General features: G+C 29.5%; 1 protein-coding gene across 1 annotated transcript in view; it reads left to right on the forward strand.

Moving 5' to 3' along the window:
- LOC111679461 (midnolin homolog) overlaps positions 1–14,077 on the forward strand; it is a 103,008-nt gene that overhangs the window by 87,537 nt on the left and 1,394 nt on the right. Inside the window, exon 3 of the mRNA XM_046946596.1 lies at positions 11,716–13,908. Coding sequence (XP_046802552.1) covers positions 11,716–13,908 — 2,193 coding nt within the window. The remainder of the gene's footprint in view (positions 1–11,715; positions 13,909–14,077) is intronic.

The raw sequence follows: 14,077 nt of genomic DNA on the forward strand, positions 1-14,077 counted from the left end.
AGATAGATAGATAGATAGATAGATAGATAGATAGATAGATAGATAGATAGATAGATAGATAGATAGATAGATAGATAGATAGATAGATAGATAGATAGATAGATTCATGATAAGAATGGCTGCATTCTTGTGCACCCATCTCTTTGATAGTTAGTTGATTAGTTAGTGAGTAAGTTAGTTAGTTAGCTAGTTAGTTAGTTAGTTAGTTACTTAGTTAGTTACTTAGTTATCAGTTGAACCTACTACACCTGCTCTCTTTTATCAGAGTTACCAAACTTTATACAAGCTTCGTTAGATCATTCAGTGAAACATTGTTAAAACAATGCGAATCTTATTCAAAGGTTTATGAGTTCGGATTTTCATAAACCGGGATTGCAAACTGTTATCTTACTTCTCTAAGTGTGAGAAATATTCTGAGACTTCTACAAAGAGCGAAAATATTCATGATCAGAACCAGAAAATTAAATTATTGTGCAAGTGAGTTCACATTCTTTGGCGCCCATCAGTTTGATCCAAACTTTTTCCGTTTAAGAGAAAAGACAACTGTCAAAATTGCATCTATATTTCACATATTCGTCATTCATACCGATTACATGAGTCACATAATTTTTACTCCCAAAGTATGATCCAAAAGTGAAAGAACTGTAAAAGTCAAAATGGTAGTCTGTCAATGTTTTGTCTATATTTCACCTATTCCTCAATACTTTTTTGGCTATGTTTTCGTTAGGGAAGTCCTGTTACTACACTATCGGCCGACGTCTAAATATTCTTCCGAATACCTTGTCGATGACATAAATTGTAGTGCAAAAAGAGGTACAATTACTGACTCTTCATCAAGAAAAATTGTGAACATTGATTTCATTTAAATATTTCTAATTATCATTTGCTTATAAAGAAAAAGTAACAAGTTCGAAGGATTTGTATAAGGCCTTTTTTATAGACATATACAAATGTTTTTCTAAACAATTTTATTTTTAAAACACTTACTATTGCTGCATATTATTTTTATAATGAAAACTTTTACTTTTATTACAAGTTTATCAATTTAAAATTTCGCAAATGAAATGAAAATTTTGTAATATTATTTTCTATATGTAAAAAATGCTATTCAACCGGCATAATTCTGCAAACGACACATTTTTATAATACTTTTTTATAATAGTAATTTTGATATACAAACACACACTTAAAAATAATTTATTTTAATAAAAATATAATAATTTTAATATCAATAGTCTATAGAGAAAAAAATACAAACGAAAAAAACAACAACAACAACAATACATTATAATGACATTAACACAAGTGGCTGTCAACACTTTCGATTATTTTAATTGTTATTAAAAAAAAATATTTATATAAACAAAAGCAAAAAAATTATTACAAAAACACTAAATCCATATAAAACGATATAATGCAAATAAAACTAAAAAATTAAAAAATATTTATTAAAAAAAAATTAAAACACAAAATTTATGGCATTTAAATGAATGCAATCTTCAAAAAATTTAATATTTAACTAAAACGTTAATAAAAAAAACACCTACACCAATTTTAAACAATTTTTAAAGTTTATTGAAATAGTGAAAAATTTCTCCTCAAAATGTTTCAATAAACTTTCCAAAATTTAACGCTTATTTTATCATGTTATTATTTGTTTATTAGCTGATTTTAATATCAATGTTATCATGTTATTTTATCACAACTTATGACCCCCTACTGTCAATTATGATTACTTTTTTTGTTTTTGTTAAAACAAAGTTTGCCGGTTTCCTTACAAAAAAAATACAAAAAACAAAATTGTGCAATAAAATATATTATCATCATCAGCCATCATCTAACCAACGTAGTATATGTCGATCAATCAATCGTCGTCAATCGTTAACAATCAATTGTATCCATCATATCAATCGGATTAAATCGCCAAACAAACGGCACTCTACAATTTACGCTTATTTCAAAAGCCGTCCCATCAAAGTCCATATTTTTTTATTGTATGTATATACATATGTACAGTAGCTACCGCTAAAGCAGTTAGTTGTCTTTCATGAATTTTTAATAAATTTTTGTTGTCTACAAAACATATGTCGTCACTTAAGTCATCATCATCATCACCAACAGCAATACCAACACCACCATCATCATTATTATCAGCAGCAACATCAATATCGACAACAGCAACAACAACAATATTATCTTGCCGAGGTAGTGAAAACCAAAATAAATGTTTACAAATGAAGAAAAAGTTCCACCAAAAATTGCATTTTTTTGTTTGCTTTAAGGTCTGGGTTAATTAATCATTAGGTGTATATATTGGTCATCTCTGATATACAATTTTACCAAAATATACTCCGCACTTGAGGTATATTTAATAAAGTGGTTCGTTGGTAACTTGAGTTTGGATCAATATTGCATTTTGTTCAGATACCATCATACCATTTAGCATATGATTAGCCATTGTCCTAGACTACAGAATCTCAGCTTGAAATGGCTGGGAAATACATAGGTGCTATAAGTAACTGGAAAAAAATTGCGGGTTTATTAGGCTTTTATAGGGAGTCTCAGATTCTCTCATATTTCTTTTTTTTAGGGAACAACGCCTTGAGAATTGACCTATTTCCATTCAACTCTTCTCGAAATTTGAGGGTCTTTCTTTGCCTATGTTTTGTAGGGAGACTCAGAATTACTCAAATTTCTATCTTTAAGGCATTGACTCGGTCATCCTCTGTGTTGAAACGCCCTGGGAATCGTTCTGTTTCGATCGGGCAAATTAGTAATTTCTTTGCCTAAGTTTTAAAGAGAAACTAAGATTTACTCTCATTTCACTCTTTTGGCCTTGACCCTATAAATTTTCTGGGTTGAACTTAGTATTGGAAATAGGCTTTTTTAAATTTAACTCTCCTCTATATATTCTACATTCTCTATTGGTTTTCTAGAGTTTTGTTTCTCTATCTTTGGATCTTCACATTCTATAGAAATAATGGTGAGGCAATGGAAATTATAGTCTTTTATAACCTAACCTAGCCTAACCTAAACATAATTAGAATATTCAAATGCTTTGGTCAGATCTAATTCGTACGATATTAGTCTTCTGATCAGTCGAGATCCAACCAAAATACAAATTTGTTAAAAATCAAATAAAGAATATTCAAATGCTTTGGTCAGATTTAGTTCATACGATATTAGTCTTCTGACCAGTCGAGATCCAACCAAAATACAAAATCTTAAATTAGATCCGATCATCTTGTAGGATTTCCTGTGCTTCTCTTTCAAATAGTCTGTAAAATTAAACATTTTTTCGATGTATCTCAGTTGCTTCTTGATGCCTCAAATGTTTAGTAAGAAGCTAAAGATTGTTGGTCCTTTTTCGTCAAAGACTGCACTAACGCAATTTGATAAATATATTATACAAATTCATAGCTGATCTAAGGAATCTTCTAGTCTCTGAGAAAATTAAACCAAATACAAGATAAAAGAATTGTAATAATTATTATGTTAAAGAGAGAACTATAATTGGAATGGGTGGTTCCATTCGTCAATCATATTATATGACGCAGTTATTGATCGAAAACTCTTCTCTAGATATCTCGAAAAGAGTGAAAACATTAACTTTACAACTTGACTTATTAGAGGAAATTTCGTATATAGATCGTAATTAACCATCAATATAAGTCCAATATAGAAAGTTTAAAAAGTTTTCTTGTTCTTTCAAGTCTAAAAACCTATCCATTGTTGGAGGTGAATGGAATTCAAATCCCTTGTATATCGGACTATTATAAAAGTTAGACCCCATTAACTTTAAGTCCCATTTTTATATTAACGTGTTATTTTCGATTAGGTTTGCTATACTATTTTCTTAACTACATTAATCTAGGATTCCCATAGACTTCGAGTCATTTGCATGATGATAATTATTAAACATTAATCAATGAAACTGAAACAGATATCAGCTGAGATTGATTAATAAGCTCTATGGTTAGTTTTGATTTGCTGTTAACTATGAGTGACAATTACGTAATTTTAAGAGCAAGAGAGAGTAAGATCTCTTCTCTTTAAGATTTGAGAATGTTAACTCCCCGAAAATGAACCTGTGAACCTAACTGAACCTACAAATATAGTCAAAGTCTTGTGTACTAATACCAGTCCATAAGGTTTAATTGCACTGGTCGTAGAGTGCACTCTACACTTAACATCGTAGATCGCTTTCATTCAAACCTTCCATTGTTTTATTTTCTTTGTTTTGTGGAGCTTTTTTTTTTAGTATGTGTATATATTTTTCCAATTCATTTAAAAATCATAAATATTTTTGACATAGTGACCCATTAATATTTAAAATAAACATTTAATTATTTTGTTTTTTTTTTTTTTTTTGTATTGTGTTCATATATAAAAATATATACATTTTTTTACTTAAATGTATACTTGTTGCTTCTCTCTTTGTCCATATTAATAAAACACAATTTTTGTCATACAACATATTTAATCGAGCGGATATATAGATACCCCCTAAGACCCCTGGCTCATAAACATTTACGGCCGCCTCCCGCTGTTTCCGTTTATACTCCTTCATATTTCTGCATATATTTCTTTTCGTAGTTTCCTTTATTTAAACTTATTATTCATTTTTATGGCAGATATTTTTTGATTGTTTGTTATTTTTGTAATTAATTAATTACACCACCATCTCCACCACCACTTAGCCATTCGCATTTATTTTCAGATTTCGAAAATGTTTTGCATCATTTAAAATTTTTTGTTGTTGTTGTTTTGTCTTGTGAAGATTTAATCACTGGCTGGCATGCAATTTTATTGTGATGGGTCATTTCATTTGAAAGTGAGATTTCTGTAATTTGTTTGTAACTGAGTGTGTGATTTTATTTTTTTTTTTCTACATAAAGAAGGATATTATTTATATTTGTTTTTAAAAAATATATATATTTACATGTTAATGTTTTATATCTGATTTGATTTATTTTTATATCATAAAGAAAAACGTAATAAATTCATTTTCATTTCACTTTCATTTCGTTTTTCAAAGTGGTTTTTAATTAAAATTTTACCAAAAGAAAAAGTGAAATGGATTTCAAGGTGAATTTATCTTGGAAGATCGTGTGGTTGTTTGTTAATCACCATTATCTTTTTGAAATATTTGACATATTTATTTTGGGATTTTAATAATTCTTTAAGAAATTAGTCCATAAATCAGTAATAATTTTAATGCTTTGTGTTTTTATTGTAATATTTTATTAAAAATTGAATTTTATAAAATAATTAACATATATAACTACTAATACAAACATTAGCTATAGGCTGGTCTATAGTTTTGACAATAGTCTGTTCTAAAGTTTTGACTACAATTTAGTATTGAGAATAGTCTGTTTTGAGTATAAGTTTTGACTATAATCTAGTTTTGACTATAGTCTGGTCCATAGACTTGACTGTTGTCTTTACTATAGCCTAGTGTATAGTCTAGTCTATAGACTTGACTATAGCCTTATCTATTGATTTGACTATAGTTTAATTTTGTCTTAACTATAGTTAATCTTTACTTTTGTCTTGACTAAAATAAAGTCTGTAGTCTTGACTGTAGTATAGCCTATAGTATCGACTATAGTCTAATCTATAGTCTGGTCTATAGACTCGATTATAGAATGGTCTAGAGAATTGACTTATCTATAGTCTTGACTTTAGTCTGATCTATAGACTTGACTTTAGTCCGATCTATAGACTCGACTTCAATTCGATCTATAGACTTGATTTTAGTCCGTTCTATAATATTGAATGTAGTCAAGTCTGTAGTCAAGACAATATCCTGACTACAATATAGACGATTTTCTTAACTGTTGCCTTGTCTACAATTTGTAGTCATGAATATAGTCTTGACTATATGTTAGTCTATAGTCTTGACTATAGTCTGGTCTATGGTCTTGACTATAGGCTAGTCTATAGCTTTTACTATTGTAGGCTATAGTCCGAACTATAATCTGTTATAAAGTATTAAATCTTGGCTGTAGTATTACTCTGTCATGACTGTAATCTAGATAATAGTCTCTACTGTATTTTATAGTCTAAAGTGCTTACAGTCTAGTCTGAAGTCTTGACTATAATATAGTCTATAGTTTATATTATAGTCTAGTAAATAGTCTTAACTGTAGCTTATATATAGTATTATTAATTTTCTACATATTTATTTCAAATCTTTAACATTTATACTTCACTTAACTGTTTTTGAAAAGAAAAAAAAAAATTATAATATAATTCCAATCGACACGTAACAAACTTTATGGGGCGTGTTCCATATTAACCGCCAATCGAACTCACTACATGACCATACATGCATAATTTACTTAATTTAAAATGCTTTGTTTTCATATTGCAAGTCTATAAATATATTACTATAATAAAAACTGAATGAAAAAAAAAAACGACTATAAAAAAAAACTTATTTATTCTTATAATTTTGCATTACATTGTTTATATACACTAATAAAAAAAACGTTTAAAATGACGCAATTATTACAACATTAACTCACGTACTTTTACACTTAAACAGATATTGAAAAATTTTGAATAAAAATATGATTTACAAAATGATTGTAGCTTTTTTTTTTAAAAAAAAGATTGTTAAGATAAATTATTTAATTTTTTTTTTTTTGATACTAACAAAAACAATGACTTTGTTAAATTTTTTTGAAAATATTTAGTTTGGAATTTTGTTTTGTAAAATATTTTAAGCAAAAAAAAAAAAAAATAATACTAATTGTCTTTATAAAATCTTGTGCTGCAAGTTATTTTTTGTTTTAAGAACAAAGAATTTTTGAAATTTCTATAATTATTAAATAAAAAGCATGTTATCTTTTGTATTATTGTTGTTTTCTCTTTTATAAATGGCAAAAGTATACAGGGTGTCGCACTAAGTGAAAGAACAGTGTGAAATACAAAACTGTTTGAAAGAGAATTTTTAAAACTGCAAGGAAATTAATTATGGACACTATGAGATTAATTTTGAACTAGACTAAATGTCAGTAAAAACTTTAAATTCTAAAATCTAAATATTAAAATCTTTTTGCTGCTTGCAACACCCTCCAAACTTCAGTTTATCCGAACCAGTCCTATAGCCGTTTGTTGCTTTATTTTATAATTACTCATCATTCTTGAGAATATTATCTATTAATTGTTGGGCATATGATGATGATTGAAATATAAATATTAAATTTAATATTTCGATGTTATCGTTGTTGTTGCTGTTGTTACATTCTCTACAACATGAAGTGCATTATTGTCTTCTGTAAAGAACACAGAACAGAAAGCCAACAGCTACAACAACTACAACACAAAAAATTATCAAAATGTCAACAAAGGGCAATCCAGCCAACACAAAATCAAAGTCGACTCAAAAGTTGTTGTAAGCAGCAGCACAAAGGAATATTAATAACTTTTTTTTCGCTGTTGTATGGATTTTTATTCCAAAGACCATCATCCATAAAAAAAAAAAAACAAAAAATAAGTAAAATATAAAAAAATATGTATATATTGAAACAACAAAGATTTCAGAGATGAAGTTCAATTACCCTAAAACTTAACTGCAAAAAAAACAGAAATTAACAATTGCCCAAAAAATTGAAATTATTTACAAATTGTTTATATATTTTTTATGCAAATAATAAAAAACTCTACCAACTGCCACAAATATAAATAAACAGCATGTAAATTTGTAATAAAATGTTGAATTTTTTTTATTATTATTTACCCAAAAAAAATCTGTACGTGGACACGTATAAAAATTCCTCTTACAAATGATGAAGAACATTTACACAAATGTGTCTAAAAGGAATTGCAAATAAAATTAGTAAAAAAAAAAGATTTCAAGTTTTTTCTTTTTTAAATTTTAACACAAATATTAATGTCTTAAAAATGTAGCACCTTTTTCCCAAACACAAAAATTGACGCATGATGACTGTATATTTCTTAAAATATCCAAAAAATTCCATTTAATAAGAATATGTACTATAAAATTCAAAATGGCTATTTTAAAAATTATCCAGAAATATATTTTTTTTACTTTTCCAAAGAAAAGTTAACTATTGTTAATATATTTTAGTCCATAGCCTAATCTACAGTCTAGTCTTTAGTGTACTCTATAGTCAAGTCTAGAGTCTAATCGAGTTTTTAGCCTATAGTCTACAGTCTAGTCTATACTCTAGTCTATAATCTAGTCTATACTCTAGTCTATAATCTAATCTATAGTCTAGTCTGTAGTCCAGTCTATAGTCTAGTCTAATGTAGACTAGACTAAAGACTATAGACTAGACTATAGACTAGACTGTTTGCTAGACTGTTGACTAGTTCGTAGTCCAGTCTATAGTCTAGTCTACAGTCTAGTCAACAGTCTAGCAAACAGTCTAGTCTACAGTTTAGTCTATAGTCTAGTATATAGTCTAGTCTATAATCTTGTCTACAGTCTAGTCTATAGTCTAGTATATAGTCTAGTCTATAATCTTGTCTATAGTCTAGTCTATAGTCTAGTCTATAGTCTAGTCTATAGTCTAGTCTATAGTCTAGTCTATAGTCTAGTCTATAGTCTAGTCTATAGTCTAGTCTATAGTCTAGTCTATAGTCTAGTCTATAGTCTAGTCTATAGTCTAGTCTATAGTCTAGTCTATAGTCTAGTCTATAGTCTAGTCTATAGTCTAGTCTATAGTCTAGTCTATAGTGTAGTCAATAGTCTAGTGTATAGTCTAGTATACAGTCTAGTCTATAGTCTAGTATACAGTCTAGTCTATAGTCTAGTTTGTTGTCCAGCCTTTAGTCTCTTCTATATTCCAGACTATAGCAAAACTGATGAATAATCAATTTAAAAATTTATATCAAAATCAAATGTTTAAAAATTACTACAAATTTTAATTCTTCAACATTACGAAAACAAATCAAATATTTTGATTTTTAATTATTTATACATTGTAAAAATATAATTTTAAACAATGAGTTTTTATTTTGCATTTATTTGTTTGTGTATAATATGGTGTTTTAAATAATAATAAAAAATGAAAACGTTACGTATTTAAAATGACATTGACATTGACCCACCTACGCCGCGTTACCAACGCTTGTTTTTATTAGTAATTTTTTGTTTTTCTGTTATGACTCTCCCTCTATAATAAAGAATTGTTTTGCCTGCTCAAGTGTAAACAATGTATTACAGTTTTTTTTTTTGTGTATACCCTACAGCAAGGAGTTGTTGAGGATATAGGAGATTAGTGACTTTATTTATTGGGGTGAATGAAGAACAAACAAAACAAGCAAATCTGTTTAACTCATTAAGTCGACATTGTCTGTCTTAACAATTTTAAAATCAACCGAAAACTAATTCTTTTTAAACCTTTTGAAAATAGTTTGTTTATGAATTAATTTTTAATGTCAGTTGTTGCAGCTAGAATGAACTGTATTTGTAATCTTTTAAATGGGTACATGCTCTCAAATATTCCTAAACGAATGTCCAGGGTACAATTTTGTAAATGTCTTATAAACTTAGGGTATAATAGAGTCTAATTAGTTTGTTTTAGTTAATTTTTCATTTTGTTTGTTGTAAATAATATGTTTCACTCTTTCCTTTATACAATTTACATCTATATTGTGATTAATACTATATAAGAAACTACTACCACTAATACCGTTATAATATTTCTCAATTTTTCAAGCATGTCAACGCGAAAAATTCATTCATTCCTCCTGTCATACTTAATTAAAAGCTCATATATACTAAAATACGTACAGTATATAATATCTTTATTTAATTCTTTTTTTTTTTTTTTTTGTTAAATATAGCATAGCTACAAGTGCTAGACAGATTGGTTATTGTAGAAATTATATAATTGTATAGTTTTATATATGAAAATGTGGCGCCATTTATATTGAAAGCATTTACATACATATATACAGTGAATCAATTAAGTTTTTTGCCTACCTTTTTTTAAAAGAATTTTGTTTTTTATTCATACATAAAATTCGAAAAAAGGTAAAAAGTAAATTTATGTTTTCCAATTAAAAATAGAGATTGTGTAAAATGGCAAAACCAAGAAAAATATATTAAAATACAAATTTTGGTGCATTTGTTGTTGCATTTTATTATTTTCCATCATAATTTTCACTTCAATAATTCCGGTTAAATTCGTTGGGTTTTTCAAATTATTTTTTAATTACTTTTTGGAATTTATTCCTTTATTGTTAAAAGGACGAGAGTTAAGTATTTTTTCAATTGTAATTTGCAAAAATCATTATTATGTTTAAAGGATAATAATGAGACAATTTCGATGTAAAAAATTAGTTTTGATTTCTAAAAAAATATAAAACAATGAAATTATGAAATGTTTAATCAATAACATTAAAAAATATAAAATAGAATAATTGATGAAATGATCCAAAGAATTATTAGAAAAAACGCACTGAGTGGTGCTTCAAAATCTTGAACAGCCAAAGGGAGGCAACTTGTATCCAAGGAAAATCATTGGACTCTTGATTTAGCTTCTCCAAAATCCATATACGAACTAGGAGGAAAACTATGTTTAAATTTAGACCTCCAAACAGACCTTAGAATGCATGGAACCAATGTAAAGTAAAGTTTCGTGTAGTACAGGAAAAATAATAAAATAAAGCATTTAAAATATGAGGTTGAAAATCAGGATTTTAGCATGTAATGACCAAAAACCTAGATTATTTTTGTTATAATATATATATTTATACCTGACTAAACATTTTTTCTAGGTCCAAATCCATTGATTATCTAATATATCATGTATCCAATTCAAAATTACTTATTATTTTCGAAATTTAATGAAAGAAACAATAGATTTAATGTTAAATCAATTATTGATAAATTCTTATAGGTATATAGGATAATAAATCGATTAAGAAATGTCGTTCCACTACTAAAATATTTAAAAATGTTATTCTAATATATAGGTGTAATATAAATATTAAATTTTATAAAATAATGCAGCAATATTAAAAAAAAAAATAACAAAAAACCTAAAAAAGCAAAATACTTTATTGAACTAGAAAATTAACAATACGTTCACATTTTATCAAAAATCTCATTAATTAATATAACGATTTTACTTTTAATGGTAGAAAATTAATATATAAAATATTCTTTAAAAAATACAACAAACAAATTGCTTTATTTTGCTATAAATAACTGTTCAGATGAAGTTTTTTCTTAAAATTTATAAAATTTTACATAGGCAAATTATTTAATTGATTCACTGTATATTTACACATTCGTTTGGCATAATGATGACGTTTTTTGCAAAAAAAACACACTCTTAAAAACAAATCATGCACATTTTAACACTTTTATCAGAATGTGTTTGTCACAACAAAGTGTTGTAACATATGTTCAATGGAGACATTGAGTCTTAAGGATTTAAAGAATTGAAAAATAATTTCAATAATTTTTATTACATTTATTATCGTTAAATATCTATATATTGAGAGTATGTCGAAATGAAATTGTTGATATATTTCAAAGAAATTGTTGCCTACTTTAAGGCTGATTAAATTAAATTTATTAATTGAACTAATTGAAAATTCTTAAATATATAAAAATTATTTTAAAATAAATATAAACATAAAAAGCTAAATTCAAATATTCTCCATTTTTATATATATTTTTTTTTAAGTTTTTAACTAATATCTGTATTTTTCTTTTTCTTTTAGGCTCAACGTCCTGAAAACACCGTAATGCAAGCACTCGAATCCCTAAATGACTCACAAGTCAATGATTTCCTTAGCGGTAAAACACCTTTGAATCTTAGTATGCGTTTGGGCGATCACATGATGTTAATACAACTGCAGCTGAGTACTGTTAATCCGGTTAATGGTGTTTCACATAATGGAGCCAATTGCAGTAGTTCCTCGTCACGACAACGTTCGAGTCATCATCACCATCATCATCATCGTAGTAGTCGAACGTCAGCAGCCACAGCATCAGCAGCTACACAGACAGCTGGTGCAGCAGCCAATCATAGTCATCATCATCATCACCACCATCATCATCATCATAACTCTAATGCCGCAGTGGCGGGAGGAGCAACTACCACCACCGCCAACTTAACACCTACAGCAGTGTCGGTAGCGACAACCGCACAAAATGTTACCGCAGTGAGAAAATTAGAATTGGATACTACAACCTGTCAGACACCTCGTAACACTAGCAGCAACACCTCAACAGCAGCAGCAGCCCACTTAAGCAGATCAGCTGGTATCACAAATGGAGTAGCTTCCTCCTCTACAACCTTAACTAAAAATTCGGATTTAAGTTCATTTTTAAGTAAACGCGACTATGAAAGTCTACAGAATATTGTTAAAAGTATTGCAATGGCTCAACCTTCACGTTTAGTACAACAATCAATCAGCTCAACCCATACAGGAGCAAGCTCTTCATCTTCCGTACCAGCACCCTCAACAATCGCTTCTAGTTCCAGTGTTCCGGTAGTAGCTGCACCTACATTTCATAATCCCTCAGAGGCCGTTTTATTAGAACAATCTCCTATTAAATCTTTGTCGAATCTAGTATCCAGTCCTATTAAAACCACAGCCATTAAAAACATTCCCAATATATCGAATACCGGCAACAGTTCCTCTTCAAACAATAGCGTAGCCATTGGACCTCATACAGCCTCGATTTCTGCTGTCTCAGCCTCTAGTTCAAATGCCTCAGCTGCTGCTGCCGCTAACTCAGTCATGTGTCAAGATCCTATAGCTGCTAAATTGACTTCATGTTTATGCACCCGGTTAAATGGTGGACTAGGAACTGCTAATAATACACCACATGCTTCAGCTAAGCAATGTATGGAAACTGCTTGCAATACCCAGCTGCAAACAATGCCCCAACAACAACAGCACCACCAACATCATCATCAACAACAGCCACTGCAACCACATGCAACTCGTACTAGCACTAGCACCATTATGACCAGCACTCCCAACTACAAAGCCACCCTAACACCAGGCTCCATTATTGCCTCTCTAAATGGTGCAACGAATTCTTCTTCAGCCTCATCGTCGTCCTCGAGATCTTCGTCTTCTTTACATAAGACCGCTCATAATCCCATTTCACGTAAACATCGTCATCATCATCACCACCATCATCATCACCATCATTATCATCATCCTGCAGCAGTACAACAGCTAACTAATGTTAGTAACCAGAAAATGTTATCAAACACCTCGACACCCATTAAAGTTGTGGCCAATGATAGTGGTTTTAATTCGGCAGATGATTCCTCATTGAACGTTTCCTCTACTAAAGCAACTTCGGCATCACCCACTAGCAACATTAGTCAAACACCGCTAAGTAATCCCAACACTACTCCGGTAGTAGTGACACCTTTAGCTACCTCGTCTTCTACACCAGCAGCAGCCAACGCTGCTAATACACCTACAGCTGCAACGACAGCCACAGCCACCCCAATTGAACTCGATGATTCTGGCATTGTTTCCGATTCTCGTACTTTAGCTGAGGCTTCTCGCAATCTAACACAAACCTTGCGTAAACTATCCAAAGAAGTATTCACCAATAAGATAGATTTTTCTGCCAGTGAAGAAACTCCACGTAAGAGTGGTTCGGGCGCTGTCATTGAATCGATGAAGAATCATGGCAAAGGCATATATTCGGGCACATTTTCGGGTACATTAAATCCAGCTCTGCAGGACAGATATGGTCGTCCGAAACGGGATATATCGACAGTTATTCATATATTAAATGATCTTTTAAGTGCTACACCACAATATCATCGTGGTGCTCGTATTAGTTTTGAGGCTCCTTCCACTTCGGCCGCAGCTGCTGCATCGGTAGCTGCAGCTAGTGGTTCTACTGGTACTGTGCATCATAGTTCCAGAAGTAAACATGTAAGTAGATTCCTTTCAATTTAATTTTTTTTTTGTACTCTTCTTAGCCGAATTAGTTCGGAGCTTTCAACCAATAATATAATTAGTTTATACATAAGTTTGAGAGCGGTTGGACTAAAAAGTTTTTAATTTCAAATTCTTTTATACAATTTTTTTATAACGACAATTT

Source organism: Lucilia cuprina, chromosome 3, assembly GCF_022045245.1.
Source record: "Lucilia cuprina isolate Lc7/37 chromosome 3, ASM2204524v1, whole genome shotgun sequence".
Taxonomy (NCBI): Eukaryota; Metazoa; Arthropoda; class Insecta; order Diptera; family Calliphoridae; genus Lucilia; species Lucilia cuprina.